The sequence below is a fragment of the Electrona antarctica genome (genome assembly GCF_951216825.1).
Source record: "Electrona antarctica genome assembly, chromosome: 5".
NCBI lineage: Eukaryota > Metazoa > Chordata > Actinopteri > Myctophiformes > Myctophidae > Electrona > Electrona antarctica.
Window position 1 is genome coordinate 5806242 of NC_136810.1, and position 22889 is coordinate 5829130.

Sequence of the window (22889 nt, forward strand, 5' to 3'; positions counted from 1 at the left end):
ATACTCCCACAATGCAACGGTGATTTATTTTGTGCGCAGTTGTTGGCTGGGTAGGGTTTTGAGAAACGCTAGGAGGGGACATTGAATGACTTTGTACCCACGGCGCGGTGTTTAGCTGGGTATTTTTGTGTGTGGTAGTCAGTTTTGACGGGTACCTATTTTAATAACAGCTATGGAAGCCCTCATACCCGTCATAAACAAACTACAAGATGTATTTAACACAGTCGGTGCGGATATCATCCAGCTACCGCAAATAGCTGTTGTTGGAACCCAGGTAGGAACCGTAGTGGTAGAAGATAGCAAGCTAACTGACGCTAACCTGCTGCAGTGCTGCTTGCTCAGCTCATTGACTTAAATTATCACATTTCAGCTTTTTAGACGTAACCATTTAATGTTGATACGTATTCTACAAACATCCAACAACCGTATCAACTGTTGACTGTACAATAGCTTGGCCTAAATGACAGAGACAATCACGTGTCAGTTAACGACATTTAACTGACATTAATTTCCTCAAAATGAAACCACCTACAGCAATTTGCTACCTTAGATATATTTCTAATCATTTTTTTAAACTTGTATCAAGGTTAATAATTTGTATTCCACACACAAACCTAACTGTCTGTCATGTCCCAACACAGCAGTCGCTTCTTTCTAGAAAATTATGATGGCTATTCAGAAACCAAACATTTGTGTTGACTTCATTGTTTTCCATTCACACCACACGCAGACTCCAGGGCAGTGGGAACCTGTCTAGTTCCTTTCTCGTGCAGCTTATGCGACCTGTGTTGCAACTTGCTTAATTAATTTAGTAAACACATACATAAATTAAGCAGTACTATTAACATTGCACATTTACAGGTCTCTTCATTTTACACGTTTTGACAGACACCTGCGGTTGTTACAGTGACATACTGTAGGCCAGCCAGTGACAGGACAGGTCATTTCATATGCCCCATGACTGTGCATGGGTCATTGTCACTCATTGTGCGTGCCACAGTGACAGTCTACTACACCAGCTAAATACACACTACAACAACTTAATATGCAGGCAAACTGTGTTTGTTTTGTATGTTAATTACCAGTCGATTAAAGGGAAATCCTACCAGGCTATGTGCAAACTTTTGCCATACCAGTTCTCAGGAGGACATGGGTGTTACTACTTACTTCCCACTTGTGAAACCCAACTTTAAAAGAACAACACCATGGAAGGAGTGTCCCATGCTATGTACTATGGACATTACTGAATGAGTCATAGGCCTACATACTGTAGCTTTCATATTTTGCTAGTAAGTTTGTAACCATTTCGTTTTTGTGTTTACAGAGCAGTGGGAAGAGTTCCGTGCTAGAGAGTCTGGTTGGCAGAGACCTCCTACCACGCGGTACTGGCGTTGTCACCCGAAGGCCTCTTATCCTTCAGCTGGTACACATAGACCCAGAGGACCGCAGGAAAACCAGCGAAGAGAATGGTAATGACAACAAGTCTTCGCCTCTCCCTCTACGGTTTCCGCTAGGGATGCACCGAAAGGGAAATTCTTGGCCGAAACCGAATACCGAATATAGGAAACAGTTGGCCGAAAACAGAATATCTGAATATGATTAATATTATTTATCTTTTTTCCTACCATTGCTGTCATGGCCGTACCTTAAAGCTACCTGATTTATGGCAAAATAAATGGTTATGGCAAAACCTAACTTAAATAATAATCACTATTATGGTTCCATAAAACATTTATTCAGCTCTTTTGAGTGCATTAATTGCATACACTATTCGGTGATATATTTTCTGCCTATTCGGGCCGAAACCGAATAGGCCGAAAATGCATTTTTTGCCATTTTCTGCCGAATATTTTCTGCCGAATATTTTCTGCGGCCGAATATTCGGTGCATCACTAGTTTCCGCCTATTGCTGGCTGATTTCTGTTTGTAAGATCTTTGGCATAGCTGTCACTGGAGAAACGCTGGCAGACGCTGGCAGCCCTATTTGGCTGGTAAAATACTGGAAGTTCCTTGGGAGTCCTGAAATCAATGTACAGTACCACACTGTTTGTTTCCAGATAAGTGAATAATAAGCTTGGTGTTAATTAATTTGGCTTGGACTGTTTGGTTTGATTCTAGCATTTTATGGATATTCAGTTTTTTGAGCAGGGTTTTGGTGCAGGCTAAACTAGCTTGACAATATATATTGATATCGTGATATGACACTAGATATCGTCTGGAATTTTGGATATTGTAATAGCGTTGTCTTTTCCTGGTTTAATCACTTAAGCCTTATTTTACTTTTAACCCATTTTGGACTGAGGCCGATTAAAAAAGAATGTCCTCTAAATCCTGACCTAAGCTTTCTGAAAAACTTCAAATATTTATATAGCAGCATCAAAGTTTCTTTGATCCTGTACATACCACTGTACATACTGTACAGAACCCCAAGAGGGGTTCCATTCAGAAGGGTTAGAACACCAAAAGGGGTTCCCGCCCAGAAAGGGCCGACTCTTTAGAAATATATTTTGAAAGTAATTTGATATTATCAGAAATCAATTCATGGTCACAACCACAATATCGATATCAAGGGTTTTGGTCAAAAATACCATGATATTTGATTTTGTCCATATAGCACTGGGCCAAAATGTGTTGCTTTGGGCATATTGAAATGAGTGAATGCAGTCACAGAGCATGATATAGCATAGCCCCTCTCGGGACCCTACGTAAAGTTTTCTGACATTTGGATGACTTTACACGTAGGGTCCCTGTACAGTTCGTAAGCCCACAATATGACGCAGCTGTACATAACCTCCGTTGCGGCCGTGCTGCGCTTTCTTGATGGGGGTTAGATGTTTCAAAAGAAGCATATAGGAGCTATAGGAGACAACGGAAACGTCAGAGAATTTTCCTTTGGCGCAGAAGCCGTTAAGTATTTTTAATACTATACTATTCTTTGTTTGACCGTTTTGGCAGCTCTGAAATTCTCTCTTCCTTCCTTCCTTGACTTCGTTATTGACATCCCATTGTACCGCCTCCCGCACCAACAGTGGCTAGCTGCGCGTCCCTACGTTCCTGCCTCTGATCTGCTCTTTCGCAGCTACGTAGGGTCCCGAGAGGGGCTAGATATAGCAGTGCGTCTGTAATGAGTCATGTTACGTCAGCAGATATTGAGGTCAGCAATATCTTGCATCTACTGTAGTGTATAGTACAGGAGAGAGGTGACGTACCCAGCAGATGGAAACCTTTTAAAAGGTTTCACTAGTTGTGGATTTTGTTTCTATCTGTGTTCTGGGAATGGCTACTTGTTTACAAAGGGCTGCGTTGCCTCAGTGTGCTGTGCCAGAGCTGCAGTTTAGCCAAGCTAACACCATTCTCCTTTCATCTCTGAACCAACAGACTCCAATTCCAGGAAAAATGGACACCTTTACAGAGGTCTCCTTTTCCTTGCCTTATTTTGTCTACATTTAGCATCTTCCCTTACTTATGCCCATTGTGTCACTTATTTGTGTTGCCTTAATTAAACTACCCAGCGTTGTGGCTTAGCATAATTCAGCTCATCATGCACCATCCCCATTATGGCTGGTCTCTGTTTAATTCAGAGTTTGTTGAACAATTTAACTGAATCCATCAAGGAAATTGTATTCAGTTTGAAATTACCCTGGAGTTTTGAAAGTCATGATAATTTTTAGCACTTCACTGTGATTCCAATTTGCTTAAACAAACTCCACTTTGAACTAACTGACTAACAGACTCCACCCCTTTGTTTTTGTGTCCTTAATTGTGTAACTCGGCTGATTACAGTTGACATCTTTTACATGTCCACAGTTGTCCCTATTTTCCACGTGTTGGGCTATAAATAACGCTTTGTTGTTTATTCATATCCTTGGCTCTTGGCTGTGGATTGCTTTCTGGCACATTCCCATCCCAGCTGAAGTGACAAGCAAGCATACAGCACCATCCCCTGAGACATATAACATGATGCAGTGATGTAAATAGGTTTTCAATGTAATGAGTCCCGGGATGCAGGGATGGTCTTTTAGAAATGAGTCCCAGGGACATTATGAGTCCCACTTCAACGACATTAGGAGTTATATTTTTGCCATTTTGGTTATATTCATGTAGAAAACAGAATAAATGATTATTATAACTAAGGCTAGCAAAACAAACTAGAATAAAAAAACAGTACAGTAGTACAGTAGTGCATCCCGTGGATGCAGAGGTCGTTGTTTTATTGCGTCCCTTAACTATAAACTGCATTTTGGGATGCAAAATGCACCCTATTTTAATTTCTGATGATGACAGTTATAATCAATCACATCTGATCTCAAAGCTACATGATGACAGTTATAATCAATCACATCTGATCTCAAAGCTACATGATGACAGTTATAATCAATCACATCTGATCTCAAAGCTACATGATGACAGTTATAATCAATCACATCTGATCTCAAAGCTACATGATGTCAAACAAGCAGGAACTGGCACCTTCTCAGGATGAAAGATTCCTGATTCCTTTCCCTTCTTTTATTTTTATTTACAGGCATCGATGGAGAGGAATGGGGCAAGTTTCTACACACTAAAAATAAGGTAGGTTATTGACCACGTCTATGAATAGAAGCCCTCTGAATATTTGATAACCCAGCTCAGATAATGAAACATGCTCCCTGTATACAATTGTATTGATTCATTGGCGGCCGTGGAATAGTTGCCAGAGGCACGATTGTGGTTTTCTGGAGTACGCGAATCAACAGGAACTTGTCGAATCCCCGGACCGGCACGTTAAAATTACCACCGCTGAAGTGCCCTTGAGCAAGGCATTGAACCCCAACCATGAAATGTTCTATGAGCAGGGCGTGGCTGTAAACAAGCATCTCGAGCTTAGTCCACTTACCCTGGGTAAACAAAGAACTTTGCTTTTGTACAATCTGTTTATCAAATCAAGTGCACTGCAGTAGCTAAAAATATAACTGTGGACTTTCTCTAGGGCTAATGTCCTCACGAGGGAATCATGTCTTTTCTCTGCTTCAGTGTCCCAAATACAGTAGTTAATCAGATTCTGAACAAAGAATACATGTGTTGGTACTGTACGGTCCCATGATGATGTATCATACTGTTTGCAGGACCTTTCAGAAAATGACTGCCTGATTTTGTCTCATTGATTACACTTGGCAATGTTATTGACTTTATCCAATTGTCCACTTTTAACCCGTCGTCCTGTTTTGGGCATGTTATTATAGGTGAAAATTGCAAAACATATTTCAAAATTGTGAGTAATTTTCCAAAATAGCACAAATTGTATTTTTGTTTCCCCTCAGATATTCACAGAGTTTGATGAGATCAGGCAAGAAATTGAAGCGGAAACCGAACGATTATCTGGAAATAACAAGGTATGCTAATTTCCCCACATAGCGAGACAACACAAATCAGATGACGACAGAGATGTAATGGTTTTCTGTTGTAGGGCATCAGTGATGAGCCCATTCATTCTGTTGTAGGGGATCAGTGATGAGCCCATTCATTCTGTTGTAGGGGATCAGTGATGAGCCCATTCATTCTGTTGTAGGGGATCAGTGATGAGCCCATTCATTCTGTTGTAGGGGATCAGTGATGAGCCCATTCATTCTGTTGTAGGGGATCAGTGATGAGCCCATTCATTCTGTTGTAGGGGATCAGTGATGAGCCCATTCATTCTGTTGTAGGGGATCAGTGATGAGCCCATTCATTCTGTTGTAGGGGATCAGTGATGAGCCCATTCACCTGAACCCGTTCATTCTGTTGTAGGGGATCAGTGATGAGCCCATTCACCTGAGCCCATTCACCTGAACCCGTTCATTCTGTTGTAGGGGATTAGTGATGAGCCCATTCACCTGAACCCATTCATTCTGTTGTAGGGGATCAGTGATGAGCCCATTCACCTGAGCCCATTCATTCTGTTGTAGGGGATCAGTGATGAGCCCATTCACCTGAGCCCATTCATTCTGTTGTAGGGGATCAGTGATGAGCCCATTCACCTGAACCATTCATTCTGTTGTAGGGGATCAGTGATGAGCCCATTCACCTGAACCATTCATTCTGTTGTAGGGGATCAGTGATGAGCCCATTCACCTGAACCATTCATTCTGTTGTAGGGGATCAGTGATGAGCCCATTCACCTGAACCCATTCATTCTGTTGTAGGGGATCAGTGATGAGCCCATTCACCTGAGCCCATTCACCTGAACCCATTCATTCTGTTGTAGGGGATCAGTGATGAGCCCATTCACCTGAACCCATTCATTCTGTTGTAGGGGATCAGTGATGAGCCCATTCATTCTGTTGTAGGGGATCAGTGATGAGCCCATTCATTCTGTTGTAGGGGATCAGTGATGAGCCCATTCACCTGAAGATCTTCTCACCACATGTAGTCAACCTGACGTTGGTGGATCTGCCTGGGATTACAAAGGTAATGCAAAGAGCAGATGTTCGTCAAGACCAGTAATTTACATAGAATTTGGGTGACTAAGAGCTAACTGTGTAACTACCGTGTGTCCGTCCAAACAGGTTCCAGTGGGAGACCAACCCAAAGACATTGAGCTCCAGATCAAAGAGCTGATCGTGAAGTACATCGCCAACCCCAACAGCATTATCCTGGCTGTGACTGCTGCGAACACAGACATGGCCACCTCCGAGGCACTCAAGGTCGCCCGCGAGGTTGACCCCGATGGTAAACATCCCCCCCCCCCCCCCCTCTATTTTCCGTTGCTTTGGTTTCATTGAGGTTTGTTTTTTCTGTCTTTTTGAATTTTGAATTTGTATCATGTTTAGGAAGGAGGACATTAGCAGTGGTGACTAAGCTTGATTTGATGGACGCTGGCACTGATGCCATGGACGTACTGATGGGCAGAGTTATTCCTGTCAAACTGGGTCTCATCGGTGTTGTCAACAGGTATGAAACCCTACTGTCGTATCGATCTAATGGCATTCACTGCTCCTAATAGTTAGACATACAGGATAAATTCCATATATGCATATGTACTGTACACTCCAATAACAACTAAAAGGGACACAATTGTTGTTATTATTGGTATTATGATTTACTACTAGAGGTCTTCACAGGTCCAACCCGTACCCAAATAGACACGCAAAAAATGTACCCAGAACCGAATGGACCCGCCGCTATTATTAGAATTCTAGCTCTGAACCGAAAAGCACAGAGAGTTGTCTGCAAATTAGGGGAAGTTCTCGATAAGCCTTTTGGCTTTTAACTTCTCCTGCACAATATTAATATGTATGAATTTATTTTTCCTGTTTTTAACCTTTTTTATGTGCGAATAAATAAAACCTAAACCTGAACCGGAGCCAATATCAACAACATATATGATATAACTCTTTTGTTGTCGTTTGTAAGTAGTAGCGCCTACTTGCTTACTTACGAAGGCCTCTAATTACTACTATTACTATTCTATATATCTACTATATCTTTATGAGATTCAAAATGAGGTTTGTTTGGACTGTTTTTATGTGTTCACTGTCGGGGGTGACTCGGCTACATTTGTTTTGTTGATACCCACCTCCTAGGAGTCAGCTAGACATCAACAATAAGAAGTTGTTTGTTTTGTTGATACCCACCTCCTAGGAGTCAGCTAGACATCAACAATAATAAGTTGTTTGTTTTGTTGATACCCACCTCCTAGGAGTCAGCTAGACATCAACAATAATAAGTTGTTTGTTTTGTTGATACCCACCTCCTAGGAGTCAGCTAGACATCAACAATAAGAAGTCGGTGACCGATTCCATTCGTGATGAATATGCCTTCCTACAGAAGAAGTACCCCTCCCTTGCAAACAGAAATGGAACCAAATATCTGGCTAGAACATTGAACAGGTACGGTGAACGATATAATTAAAACTCTTCCATCTTTCAGTTCTCTCACTCAGAACTACGGATGGATAGATAAATAAACCAGTGAACATATAATATACTTTCTATATGCACATACTGTACTACGGGTGATAGATTTTACATTTACCTACAGTATGCCTATATTTATTTATATCTAACTACTTGACTATACATGACAATACAATATGTACATATTGATCCACATTATATTAGGGTTTTATGTCTATGTGCCATTTTGTTTTTATTGGTGATAAAGCACACAATACATTACATACACTATAGAGCGTTGCAGTCCCGCCCCCTACCAGGGCCCAGGAAATTATTCTCCGTTCATTTTCCTCATAGACATTTCAAAAAGTATTTATTTAAAGACGTTTACGCCGCGGACAAAGCCAACTCGAGTTGTGACAACTCATGACAACAAGACTGTGGTTCAAAAGTTTTATTTCAAACCATAGGGACAAACGTTTCGGCTATCTAGCCTTCATCAGACTGATGAAGGCTGGATAGCCGAAACGTTTGTCCCTATGGTTTGAAATAAAACTTTTGAACCACAGTCTTGGTGTGTGCGACCCATCTCCTTGATTTTGATATGTTTTGAATCGGGTGGCGCACCTACAGTCAGAGCGTGGTGGTCATATGAAGATTGAACTCATGACAACAAACAATTTTTTTTGGGCCGAACAAATAATTAGAAAGAAGAAAAAAACACGTTTTTTGTTGTTTTTCTTCTTTGTAATTATTTGTTTGGTCCAAAATATTGTGTTTGTTGTCATGAGTTGTCACGACTCGAGTTGGCTTTGTCCGCGGCGTAACCGTCTTTAAATAAATTATTTTTGAAATGTCTATGGGAAAAATGCAGTGGGAATCATTTCCTGGGCCTGGCGTCGTCATGAAAGGGGGCGGGACTGCGACGCTCTATACACCCCTGACTAGGCCAGGTTGGATGTTAAAGCATTCTTATACTGTTACCCAATCTTTACTAGTCTAGTATTGTTACATATTCTGTAATTATTCTCTTCCCTTGTCTAACTTTGTGTAATCCTTACTAGTTGTGCTGCTATGACAACTGAATTTTCCCTTGGGATCAATATATACGTCTATTTTCACAGTATCTATAAGTGATTAAAAGCAAAATCTTGTTTCTTTCCTCGCGGCAGGTTACTCATGCACCACATTAGGGACTGTCTTCCTGAGCTGAAGACTCGGATCAACGTGCTGGCTGCCCAGTACCAGTCCCTACTGGGCAGCTACGGTGAGCCCGTAGAGGACAAGAGTTCCACCTTGCTGCAACTCATCACCAAGTTTGCCGCAGAGTACTGCCACACGATAGAGGGCACAGCCAAGTACATCGAGACAGCTGAACTGTGAGTTACACAACCCTGATGACTGCATGCAAGCACCTTTGTAGACCACTGGGGGGAGCTAGTGCAGTGGTTCTCAAACTTCTTCATGGCAAGGACCCCCAACATGTTTTCCGCAGGATATTTTCAGATGGACCCGTCTGGTCCCATCTGGAAATATTCTGTGCCAGGGACCCCCAGAATAGAAGATTTGTGTTTAACCCATTTAGGCCTGACGTCGAAATAAATAAAATGTCTATATATATATATATATATATATATATATATATATATATATATATATATATATATATATATATTCAAAGATGTGTGCCGCATTTTCACGATTTTTCAAAAATAGCAGACCTACAAGCTTGTAGCGCGCCACTCGGTGGCGCACTATGAGCTTGTAGATCTGCTATTTTTCAATAGCTAAAGTATAACATAATGCTTAGTTAAAACACAAAGGGGTTCCCGCCCAGAATGGGTTAAAAGAAAAGGCAAAATTATTTAAAAAAAAAACAGTCAAACATTGTACATTGTACAAGCTCGCAGTGACACTGTGAGCTTGTAGATCTACTATTTTTTTTGTAAAAATAAAAAATGGTGTTTAAAATGATTCATTGTCTCAGGAAGTGTCAACTGTCAACCACTGACAAGTTCTGACTCCTTGAATTAAATGGCCCCTTGTGAATTCTTGTCTTCTTTTTAGATGTGGTGGAGCAAGAATCTGTTATATCTTCCATGAAACATTTGGACGCACGCTGGAATCCGTAGATCCGCTGGGTGGTCTGACGACTATAGATGTGCTCACAGCCATACGAAACGCAACGGTGAGTTAGTGTCGCAAATGGAAAAGAGAAGAAACTGAAACGAGCATAAAAATCTAAATGTAAAATTCAGTGTAGATTATTATCAAGTTTACTCACTTTCAAAATGACAACTCCATTTTGGGCATGTTGTCAAAAATGTTCAATAATGGCTAAAATAGCAGGTCCACAAGTTGTGCATTGTGTGCTTGTAGATGGGCTATTTTCACGGTGGACGACCTTTCCCATTAGCCAGACTATTTGGGGGTCCTTTGTATGGAAAAGTTAGGGAAGCCATGTTTTAGATTACATTAGATTTACATTAGTGAAAATGTACGACAGTTTATACTAGGGCTGACCCAAAAAAATCGATTAATCGACGATCGATCGATATGCACGGGAATCGATCTTGAAATAAAAAATCGAATAGTCATTAAAAAAAAAAAGCGGACGCTTTTGGTCCGCGAGCCGGCCCCATTTGGTTCGCGAGCCATGCTGCATGCTGGCGCCTCGCAGACCTCGCAACGCCTCCTCCCCTCTCCCCCTCACTCGTGGTAACAACAAGGAAGTCAACAAGAACAGCTGCAGCCTGCAGTCATGCCGCCCAAAAGAAATCAAAAGTGTAGAATCCCTGTCTATCCATCCCTGATTCCCTGCCACTACAACCCCTTCGGAACGCATCTTCTCCAAAGCGGGATTTATTGTCTCTTTTCTGCACTAATATAAGTACGGTAACTAACTATAATATTGCACTCTCAGAGACAGAGACGCTTTTTATAGGTTGTGCGAACGGTGCGGCCGCACAGGGCCTCACGGAGTCGCGCCTGCGAGACGGCATTTTATTTGTTGAAATGGAACGGCTTTACGTGTCTCTCTCTCTCTCTCTCTCTCTCTCTCTCTCTCTCTCTCTCTCTCTCTCTCTCTCTCTAAGCAATTCTCTCTCTCTCTCTCTCTCTCTCTCTCTCTCTCTCTCTCTCAAAGCAATTATCTCTCTCTCTCTCTCTCTCAAAGCAATTCTCTCTCTCTCTCTCTCTCTCTCTCTCAAAGCAATTCTCTCTCTCTCATATTTCCATTTTGCACCAATATTATACTGCCATGTCTTAATACAGTGTTGCTTTTTACAAATAAAATAAGCAAATTAGCAGCACCTGCAATTCAGTAACCTACAGGCCTACACATTTCAAAAGGCTTTCATATGCTATTAATATTTTTGAGTGGTGTAAACCACTCCTACAACTGGCTTTTGTGTGCATAAAAAAATGACCATGGTTGCTATGTTCAAAATAATTTCTGACGTAATTAAATCACACCCGGGTGAACTGGATGACCGTAGCAACCGTGGTCATTTTCTCTGCGCAAAAAAAGCCAGTTGTGAAATCACATCCGGGTGTGATACATACATTTATCAAAAATGATAGCTTTTTTTACTTAACATATTTTGTGTGATTTCATTACATCAGACATTACGTCAGACCACAGCTGATCATGCTATATAAAACCTTACACCACTCAGTTCACACGGGTGTGATTTTTTCTAATAAGGTTTGTCCTTAGATAGATAGATAGATAGATAGAAATGTGATCTTTGTATAGTTTTGGATATTAATTAATTAATTATTAAAGCACAGGGCCTCGCATTTCTCCCAAGCAGCTCTGATTGTGTGCGCCTCGCAGCAAGCACTCAGTTAATTTTACGGCAAGATAAGGAAAATGCCTTTCCTTTACACTTGCGTGTGCTGTTTCCACGAAGCCTCTGAGTTTATTTCAGTTATAAATGCATACTGTGTGCTGTGCTGCTTTGGATTATATCTTTTTTATTTGAGAGGTAATGCCTGTGTCAGGCAGTTTTATTTAATGTTGACTTGTTACGGTCGGATGTTTTATTGTAAGCGTCACTGCTTTCATGAAGGCTGCTACAATTGGGCGGATTGGGTGAAAGCAACAATTGTTGCTTATTGTTAAATAAAATAATTGAGACCAATCCAAGCATGCGTTTCTCTCTGCTATATCGTTGTTTTATTTATTTTAAGCCCACCGGGGCTCCACCCGGCGCGTCAGCGTCGCGTCTCCGTCACCGTCAGGGAATGTTCCCTTTTTAATCAATGAAGGGTGGCTCCACTGCCCGCGTTGCGTGACATTAGCGCGTGCATTAAAATTGAACCGGTGCGTTTTTTGACGCATGCGACGGAGACGTCCGGTGGAGCCCTGGCGTAATTAATTTTGCGTCACTGCTCGCCGTCACTGCTCGGGTCAAAATGGGTTAATGGAGTTTGTGTGTGCACTAGGGTCCAAGGCCTGCTTTATTTAATGGAGTTTGTGTGTGCACTAGGGTCCAAGGCCTGCTTTATTTAATGGAGTTTGTGTGTGCACTAGGGTCCAAGGCCTGCTTTATTTAATGGAGTTTGTGTGTGCACTAGGGTCCAAGGCCTGCTTTATTTAATGGAGTTTGTGTGTGCACTAGGGTCCAAGGCCTGCTTTATTTAATGGAGTTTGTGTGTGCACTAGGGTCCAAGGCCTGCTTTATTTAATGGAGTTTGTGTGTGCACTAGGGTCCAAGGCCTGCTTTATTTGTGCCTGAAGTGTCGTTTGAGTTGCTGGTGAAGAGGCAAGTGAAACGGTTAGAGGAACCCAGTCTGCGCTGTGTGGAGCTGGTGCACGAGGAGATGCAGAGGATTATTCAACACTGCAGCAACTACAGCACGCAGGTAGGATGCGCATGCACACACACACACACACACACACACACACACACACACACGCTAAAGCACATAGGTCAAAGTTAGACATTTTTAGACGCCCATCACGAACACAATGTTCTCTGAAAGGACTGATCCCAAAGTGATCTCAAAAGGAAAAAAACGTGTCTCAGAAGATCTTCTCAGGCTGTTGCACACCTCAAGAAAAATAAAAAGGCCTACCATTAAGAATGAAGGAAAATGTTGCTTTGATTTAATTTGGTGTTATACTGCATACAACAGGTAGAACAGGTAGAATAAATGTTTTTCCAGTGCACTATACACTTTATTTTGTATTCTTGTCCATCCCTGCAGGAGTTGCTGAGGTTTCCGAAGCTCCACGATGCTATTGTAGAAGTGGTCACGTCCCTGCTAAGGAAAAGACTACCAGTCACCAATGACATGGTCAGTTTTGTTTGTTTACCCTCAAGATGCCTGGCTATTTTTAATTGATGCTTTCTGGGCTCAAATTGATCGTATCTTGTCTTTCTTATTTCTTTTTCAGGTTCATAATCTGGTAGCAATTGAGCTTGCCTATATCAACACCAAGCATCCAGATTTCGCTGACGCCTGTGGTGTCATGAACAATAACATAGAAGTAAGAATTGAACCTCATTCCACGTATGCGAATCCCTTGCCGCTCTCAAAGGTCACCTACGGATGGCTGCAATTCGAAACTGGCCCCCGTAAAATCTGAATCCCCCCCCCTTTTTCCCTCACTGTATATGTTTCTTTTCCCTTTTTACCTCCTTTATGATGAATTCCTGTTCTGTTCTTTGTCTATATAGAAGTGTCTATTTGTACGTCTCTAAATGTTTTGATGAATTGAACATGGTGGACCCTCTTGTAAACAAGTGTAATGCTTAATTGGGTCGTCCACTCACAGTTAACAGTCTTTGTATTGAGTTTGTGCTTGAAATGTACTGTAATTCTGCAAACTGTTAATACATATTTCAATCAATCAATCAATTCACTAAGGGGCAACGTAGAACAACTCTGCTGTTGGCCAGTGATTAACTGCATTGCACTCGTGTTTCACAGGAGCAGCGACGCAACAGAATGAGAGACATGCCGTCTGCTGTCCCCAGAGAAAAGGTACCGTCAGGATGTCTCCTCTCCTCCCCTGTTCTTCCCTCCTCTCTTTTCTGTTCTTTTCTCCAAGCTAACAAGATTTCAAATACTTTTTTTCAAATGCTAAATCTAATTAGCAAACCTATGCCTGGGGACACTTTCTTGGCCTCCTGTAAATGAGACACGCACATGTTCCTGCCTCTGCTTTTAGGTCCTGTTAAACTTGTGCTAGAGTTCCGCACCGAAAATAGCAGATCTTTGCAGCGGGCGGCGTTCCCCGGTGTGGTGTGGTGTGCTTGTGCTTGTGTTTTTGGTGCACGACAATGCGCGCAACAAAGTATGTCAAGCTCTTTAGTTCTCCTTCCACCCCTCTCTTCCTCCTTTTCTCTCTCTCTCTCTCTCTCTCTAGTCCGTCCCAGGTCACTCCCCCACTGCACCGCCTTCTCCTGAGGGGGAGGCCACCCAGGTGTGTGCTCTCACTGCCTGCTGATGGCATGGTCAACATCTACCCACTCCACTCCACACACACTTGTCTTGCTGCCCCAGCCTAACTAGAACCTTCAACCCATTCCTACACATAGTCCATATAGAGCACCAAAGTCCTGACGTCACTGTCAGTAGAGGGCGTCAGTCCACAGGTTCATGTACTTTTTATTTGCATTGTAATCTCCATAGGGGGTTTTAGGCCTTTTCACTCGTATGGATATGAAGCATCGACTGAAGGTGGAAATGTACAAATATACCCAAAGAGTAACAAAATAAGCGTTAGAAACGAGTCAAACAACCCAGAGACTACATTTCCGGGTAGGGGGGGTGGCTGCCTCTGCCCGTCGCACAACAGAAACTGAATGTCAATTACGTTTATTTTTATTTTATTGATATTTAATGTTTCGTGGTTAGTACGAGTCGAGTCACCACCAGTTGAGCTTACGTCAACGAGGAATCTCAGGAACGCAATGTGTTGACAGCTGGGCGTGAAGTATATTAGCAGCGACATTGCCTTCATATGTAGTTTCAAGGCTTTTTCCGGCCACATTAATTCCATATTCTCCAGAAACTGGCTGTATCAAATATGAATGGACATCATTAACGACGCACAGCCACTCCCCTGACAAAGGCCGGCGTGGTCGGTTTATTTTTCAAACACAGTTCTTATATGAAGCGACCTAAAATCGCCCTATGGAGATTTCAATGCAAATAAAAAAATACATGAACCTGTGTGTTGGTGCCCTCTACTGAAATGACGTCAGACTTCGGTGCTCTATTTGTATCTCCACGCAGCTAACACTTGTTTTGTTCCCTGAAATGTCCCACCGACATCCCCCTTTATAACCATAGTCTCTCATGAAGGCCTTGTTGGACCGTACACTGTAAAATCCTCAATGTTACATTAGCTCTTGCGTGTACAAATGTAACCAACTGGACACATTACAAATGGATAAATGAACACTGAAGATTTTGCTGTGTATCTGTCCATTGCATGCTGTTTTTATCTATACGTTGGTCTGTCTGTGTGTTTGTATGTCTGGAGTTGACCTCGGAAACCGCTGGAACTATCAGCTCTAAATTAATACACTAATTATTATTTTTAACATCTTTTTGTACTTCTTTAATATTTCATTTTTGAGGGGCGCTAGCCCCTCCTATACACAGGTTTAATGTTTGTCTTTAGTTTGTTTTGTACGCATTGACAATGAAGGGAAAATGTACGCTGTCATGTGTCATTTACGTCATATTGTCTCTTTATTGTTAATGGTGTTTAATGTTTGTTTGCACCGTTTGTATTACATCACCATCACCATCACCTAATCAACATGAGTTAGACTTTAATATATTAGCGCCCCTCACTTCACACGGGAGTGATTTTTCTTTTATAATGGAAGTCAACGGGGCTCTGATCAGGCTTAAAACGTGTCTAAATTAGATATATTATAGTTGACTGACATCAGATGCTGGCCACATGAAGTCCCAGAGCAACATTGGAGCCAAGAATGAAGACTGCATAAATAAACATGTTGAAAATAACATCTCTCCAATCAAAGAAGACCTGTGTCTATTTGATTGCTCACTCATTAATCCCTCCCGGAAACCTATTAACGTCACTGCCTGTCTGTGTGTGCACCGCCACCTTGTGCCAGTGTGTCACTCAAATGCATGGCCAGTCTGACAGCGTATATGTGGCTGACAGCCTTCCATCCGTTCCTCCCTACAGGCCGGAGGCTCCCAGAGCGGCTCCCTCAGTGAACAGGTGGACGGGGGAACCGGCACCTGGAGGGGCATGCTGAAGAAGGGAGAGGATGGTATGCCTGTAGCCTCTGGAGCCAGAGGCTACGCTGTCAACCTGCTAGATGTGGTGGGTACTCCAGGCCTTGGTATACACATGTCCACACCAAGCACTATAGCCACAATGCTAATTATGTGAGCATTCACAGACACTGATGTTAAAGTTGGGGTGTGGACAAGTTATACGTTTATAGTTATAGTTGTGTTAGGTGTGGATGACCCAATAATAGCGATAATTATGAATAAGCTACTTTATAAACAAGGATCTTGACAGAGAACAGGGATTGTATGACGGTTCTCCTGTTTTGTTTTACACTTTGTTGCATCATATTTCTTCAGTCTTTAATAAATGAGATTGCTTATGGTTGTGTCTCCAGCCTGTGCCAGTCTCTTATGGTTGTGTCTTATGGTTGTGTCTCCAGCCTGTGCCAGTCTCCAGGAAGCTGTCTGCTCGGGAGCAGAGAGACTGCGAGGTCATCGAGAGGCTCATTAAGTCCTACTTCCTCATCGTACGGAAAAACATCCAGGACAGGTACGCATCTTTACCCCTTATGTATCCATACAGTCCGTACGTTTCATGTCGAGTTTCATTGCGATGTCGGAACTACGATAAGAATAGCAGTGCATGACTGCAGCTAGGCGTCCAATCTATTGTGCTGTCTGTTCGAAATAACTTGACATTGTGAATCAGTAAGTGACATGTTTTCTATTATAGTAACATACTGTATCATACGGATTGGTTAAAATAATGTTTTATGATATTAAAATCAGTATTAAAATCATTATTTTCTTCTCCATTACTTTGGGTTTCTTAGATGTAATGCCTTTTTCACGTGCAAAATAAAGGAGCAATAGGCAAATTCTGACCTATGTGAAAGGGAGTGGGTGTCGCTGGAACATCATATTTTCAGATGGGGGTCGGCGGCCAATTACATATATTTTTGGGGGTCCTTGACGTGAAAATGTTTGATAACGACTGACATGGAAACGATTTAGACGACTTTTATAGAATCGTCCTCCGGTCTAAATGTGTTTAATTTGTTGTCTTGGTAATCCTCCTCCTCCCGGGTCCCTTGTCACATGACCTCCCAGCGTCCCCAAGGCAGTGATGCACTTCCTGGTCAACCATGTGAAGGACTGCCTTCAGAGTGAGCTAGTGGGTCAACTCTACAAGTCAGGCCTGCTGGACGACCTCCTCACAGAGTCTGAGGACATGGCCCAGCGACGCAATGAAGCCGCAGACATGCTCAAGGTCAGTGGGGTCCGGCCGGGGACCCCCAGGGGTCCTTGAGGCAGTTCCAGGCGACCCCCAGGGGTCCATGAGGCAGTTCCAGGGGACCCCCAGGGGTCCATGAGGCAGTTCCAGGGGATCCCCAGGGGTCCTTGAGGCAGTTCCAGGGGATCCCCAGGGGTCCATGAGGCAGTTCCAGGGGACCCCCAGGGGTCCTTGAGGCAGTTCCAGTGGACCCCCAGGGTCAGTGGGGTCCGGGGACCCCCAGGGGTCCTTGAGGCAGTTCCAGGGGACCCCCAGGGGTCCTTGAGGCAGTTCCAGGGGATCCCCAGCTAAATCATAGTTTGGAACCAAATGGACTCTGAGAGTGTACAAATGGAACCAAATGTTGGTTCCATTTGTACACTCAAGAGTTAAATTAACATTGATTTTAAAATATAAATTGGGGGTCCCAGAGATAGATATCATGTCATTAAATGGGGGTCCGTAGACTAACGCACGTCAAACTGGGGGTCCTTGAAATTAAACGGGTTGAGAATCTCTGCTAGAGCCCTAAAAGTCTTCTCTTATGGGGGTCCCTGGCATATATTTTCAAATGGAGGTCCGTGGGGCTAATTAGTGTCAATTTGGGGATCCTTGCCATGAAAAAGTTTGGGAACCACTGCTCAAGGTAACCATGTTTACTGGCAAGTGTAACAATTAACCACTTGAGCTCCATTATGTACTTTGTTGTACGCAAGTGCCTCGTGGAAATGTAAGGCGTTTTGAGATTGTAAATCAGAGATTTTCACTATTGTTGAAAATGATGAAAGACATATTTCTGTGGTCTACTGGCAGCGTGCATACAACGTTTGACTTGTCCAGCAGTTTGACTTGTATCAGTCCAGCAGTTTGACTTGTATCAGTCCAGCAGTTTGACTTGTATCAGTCCAGCAGTTTGACTTGTATCAGTCCAGCAGTTTGACTTGTATCAGTCCAGCAGTTTGAATTGTATCAGTCCAGCAGTTTGACTTGTATCGGTCCAGCAGTTTGACTTGTATCAGTCCAGCAGTTTGACTTGTATCGGTCCAGCAGTTTGACTTGTATCAGTCCAGCAGTTTGACTTGTATCGGTCCAGCAGTTTGACTTGTATCGGTCCAGCAGTTTGACTTGTATCAGTCCAGCAGTTTGACTTGTATCAGTCCAGCAGTTTGACTTGTATCAGTCCAGCAGTTTGACTTGTATCAGTCCAGCAGTTTGACTTGTATCAGTCCAGCAGTTTGACTTGTATCAGTCCAGCAGTTTGACTTGTATCAGTCCAGCAGTTTGACTTGTATCAGTCCAGCAGTTTGACTTGTATCAGTCCAGCAGTTTGACTTGTTTCAGTCCAGCAGATTGACTTGTATCAGTCCAGCAGTTTGACTTGTATCAGTCCAGCAGTTTGACTTGTATCAGTCCAGCAGTTTGACTTGTATCAGTCCAGCAGTTTGACTTGTATCAGTCCAGCAGTTTGACTTGTATCAGTCCAGCAGTTTGACTTGTATCAGTCCAGCAGTTTGACTTGTATCAGTCCAGCAGTTTGACTTGTATCAGTCCAGCAGTTTGACTTGTATCAGTCCAGCAGTTTGACTTGTTTCAGTCCAGCAGATTGACTTGTATCAGTCCAGCAGTTTGACTTGTATCAGTCCAGCAGTTTGACTTGTATCAGTCCAGCAGTTTGACTTGTATCAGTCCAGCAGTTTGACTTGTTTCAGTCCAGCAGATTGACTTGTATCAGTCCAGCAGTTTGACTTGTATCAGTCCAGCAGTTTGACTTGTATCAGTCCAACAGTTTGACTTGTATCAGTCCAGCAGTTTGACTTGTATCAGTCCAGCAGTTTGACTTGTATCAGTCCAGCAGTTTGACTTGTATCAGTCCAGCAGTTTGACTTGTATCAGTCCAGCAGTTTGACTTGTATCAGTCCAGCAGTTTGACTTGTATCAGTCCAGCAGTTTGACTTGTATCAGTCCAGCAGATTGACTTGTATCAGTCCAGCAGTTTGACTTGTATCAGTCCAGCAGTTTGACTTGTATCAGTCCAGCAGTTTGACTTGTATCAGTCCAGCAGTTTGACTTGTATCAGTCCAGCAGTTTGACTTGTATCAGTCCAGCAGTTTGACTTGTATCAGTCCAGCAGTTTGACTTGTATCAGTCCAGCAGTTTGACTTGTATCAGTCCAGCAGTTTGACTTGTATCAGTCCAGCAGTTTGACTTGTATCAGTCCAGCAGTTTGACTTGTATCAGTCCAGCAGTTTGACTTGTATCAGTCCAGCAGTTTGACTTGTATCAGTCCAGCAGTTTGACTTGTATCAGTCCAGCAGTTTGACTTGTATCAGTCCAGCAGTTTGACTTGTATCAGTCCAGCAGTTTGACTTGTATCAGTCCAGCAGTTTGACTTGTATCAGTCCAGCAGTTTGACTTGTATCAGTCCAGCAGTTTGACTTGTATCAGTCCAGCAGTTTGACTTGTATCAGTCCAGCAGTTTGACTTGTTTCAGTCCAGCAGTTTGACTTGTATCAGTCCAGCAGATTGACTTGTATCAGTCCAGCAGTTTGACTTGTATCAGTCCAGCAGATTGACTTGTATCAGTCCAGCAGTTTGACTTGTATCAGTCCAGCAGTTTGACTTGTATCAGTCCAGCAGTTTGACTTGTATCAGTCCAGCAGTTTGACTTGTATCAGTCCAGCAGTTTGACTTGTATCAGTCCAGCAGTTTGACTTGTATCAGTCCAGCAGTTTGCTAGATTAGCTACAGAAATACACACACAACCACAGACGCTCTCATAGATGCTAGCTTCTGAGCCACACCGTAAAAATGAAAGAACAATTATTACCTTTTAATGTAACCTATGATGACCTGCCCAGAATAGACTACCAGGTTGAAAGTGGTTCAGAATACATTCAGTATGAACTGCAGCCCAATTAGCTCCAAGTAAGAGCTTAGTGTTTAAATCAATATGGAGTGTTTGGTTATAGTGAATGTACAACGTTATGATATATTTGTGTTCACTCTGTTCCTTTTCATACCTGTCCCCAGGCATTGCAGAAAGCCAGCCAGGTGATCGCAGAGATCAGGGAAACTCATTTATGGTGAGGACGATCTTACAACATGGACCCTGCTCCGTCTCCCAGCGTCCCAGTCCACAGAGACGCAAACCCCCCCAACATGCACTGGTATCAATAAGTGTGTATTACGGAAATGTAGTTTTATGTACAATATGGACTTGGAAGTACATCAACAAGGCAGCACATATCATTATCCCAGCCTCCTCCATCTGCATAGCACATGCACACATCTTGTATGTAAGTAGCACAGTAAGTACATTAAGCTTCACCATGTGGGGTTCAGCGGAGGATTATTTGTCCATATTGTAGATTTACAGACAAAACCGACTAGATTAAGTACTTTGGATCTTTCGATGCTACGTGTTCATGCATTTTCATTTTCCTGTTAAGAGTATATGACGTAACATAACGTGTGTGCTGAGGATATATCTTAAGAAACGATGCAACCCTAACTAGGTTATCTGTATTGTTTGTACCATACGAGTAAGATGACCTACCCTGCCATATAGTTACATGCTGTTAGTGTTCCGTTTCCAGGGCATTCTTCCTTCACCTTCAAGGTTATTGTCTCAAGTTAAAGGTGATTAAAGTTATTTTCAGTACAAGCTTCCATGATGTGTAACAAAGCTAAAAACAGATTAATTTCAGTTGTCATTTCTGAGTTCATGTCCTGTACTTGTTCTGTATGATATCACAATATAGTTACTGTAACTGTGAGTGTGAGGTCTCCCATCCTACTACCTTATTCAAAATGCACTTGCTGAATAATTCTGGATGCTGTTGAGCTTTGTGTTTTATGAGTAGTACATCACAAGTAGTAGCTACATTTCAGCCGGGTAAGGAACTTAAGACAAAATAACATCAATGCAACTTTTAATAAAGGCAACACGGTATCTGTAATGGTTCATTTATTTTGACACATAGCCCAACACTACAGAAATGTTGGGCTACATAACAGCATATAATGAACACACATAAGAGACATGGGCTGATGATCCCCGGACATCGTTGGGTCATCGTCTGCCCTGCAGCTGGGCTGATGATCCCCGGACATCGTTGGGTCATCGTCTGCCCTGCAGCTGGGCTGATGATCCCCGGACATCGTTGGGTCATCGTCTGCCCTGCAGCTGGGCTGATGATCCCCGGACATCGTTGGGTCATCGTCTGCCCTGCAGCTGGGCTGATGATCCCCGGACATCGTTGGGTCATCGTCTGCCCTGCAGCTGGGCTGATGATCCCCGGACATCGTGCGGTCATCGTCTGCCCTGCAGCTGGGCTGATGATCCCCGGACATCGTTCGGTCATCCTCTGCCCTGCAGCTGGGCTGATGATCCCCGGACATCGTTCGGTCATCGTCTGCCCTGCAGCTGGGCTGATGATCCCCGGACATCGTTGGGTCATCGTCTGCCCTGCAGCTGGGCTGATGATCCCCGGACATCGTTGGGTCATCGTCTGCCCTGCAGCTGGGCTGATGATCCCCGGACATCGTTGGGTCATCGTCTGCCCTGCAGCTGGGCTGATGATCCCCGGACATCGTGCGGTCATCGTCTGCCCTGCAGCTGTCCGTCATCTGCTCTACCTTACCCGGCCCATCTTGCCCTTGCCACGGCCTTTTGCGCTGTGAAGAGCACCAGAAATGGTCAACATTCAAGCCAAGCATAGTTCAGCACCAATGGAAGTCACTCAACACTCCTGGGGGGGGGGGGGGGGGGTCAAAATGACTAATGGCCTGGGTGAGAGTATGTATAATACTTTATGATGTTTTGTCAGTGCTGTCACCGGGGAACAGGGTTTTATTTATTTTGGGCCATGTTGTTAAACCAAAAGGCATCCTTGTGTGATGTATTGCTACAATTTCAGACTGTGTCACTACCAGGGTTCCCCAATAGGCGGGCCATTTGAGGCCCACGGAGCGCCCCCTTGTGGCCCCTGGAAGAAAGATATAAATGGCATTAAATGGGGGTCAGTAGCCTATGCATGTCAAACTGGGCATCCTTTGCAAATGGGGTCTTGCCCTGAAAGTGAATTTTCAGGGCAAGACCTCGACCTCGGGGACTCGGCCCCCAGCCTGGTACCCTAGTCAAAATATGGCCCTTGAGGAAAATTTATTGGGGAACCCTGCACTATACTATATGAGTTGTATTGCACCCACACACATTTCTGTCTGGTCCTCCTTGCAGACTGCAATGCAAACACTCACACATGGTAGTGGTACAAATGGAGGAAGTGTTGAGCGTGGACATGGTTGCACATTGATTAGTAGCCTTGCAGAATGTCAAGCTTATTCTTTGCTTTGATACAGTATTGTTTTTGTTTTTGCTTTTCTTTTCTTTTTTTTAGCATTTGAAGAATATGTTCAAATAAAATTGGATCCTTAATGACCTGATTCATTCTTGGCCTTAATGGTCTTAATGGAGATTAGAAGTAGTAACAAGGGAGGCAAATAGAGTTGGAAGATGTAACTAGCCT

The 22889-nt window shown here is 43.1% G+C and overlaps 2 protein-coding genes across 4 annotated transcripts in view; one reads left to right on the plus strand and one right to left on the minus strand.

Moving 5' to 3' along the window:
* On the plus strand, positions 1–22810 carry dnm1l (dynamin 1-like). The gene is made up of 18 exons (XM_079501948.1): positions 1–274; positions 1325–1469; positions 4526–4572; positions 5301–5372; positions 6340–6426; positions 6525–6687; positions 6789–6909; positions 7716–7847; positions 9026–9232; positions 9921–10041; positions 12567–12722; positions 13068–13157; positions 13258–13350; positions 13794–13847; positions 16036–16176; positions 16529–16638; positions 17199–17358; positions 20392–22810. Exons 1-18 carry the CDS (start codon positions 173–175, stop codon positions 20446–20448), a joined length of 2058 nt encoding a protein of 685 aa, XP_079358074.1. The 5' UTR covers positions 1–172; the 3' UTR covers positions 20449–22810.
* tnnt2d (troponin T2d, cardiac) overlaps positions 20856–22889 on the minus strand; it is a 15811-nt gene continuing 13777 nt past the window's right edge. For 2 of the 3 annotated variants that reach the window (XM_079501950.1, XM_079501949.1), the window contains one exon: positions 20856–22038. In XM_079501950.1, the coding sequence (XP_079358076.1) occupies positions 21996–22038 (43 nt within the window). In that variant the 3' untranslated portion in view covers positions 20856–21995. The remainder of the gene's footprint in view (positions 22039–22889) is intronic. The other variant, XM_079501951.1, reaches the window with a different exon arrangement.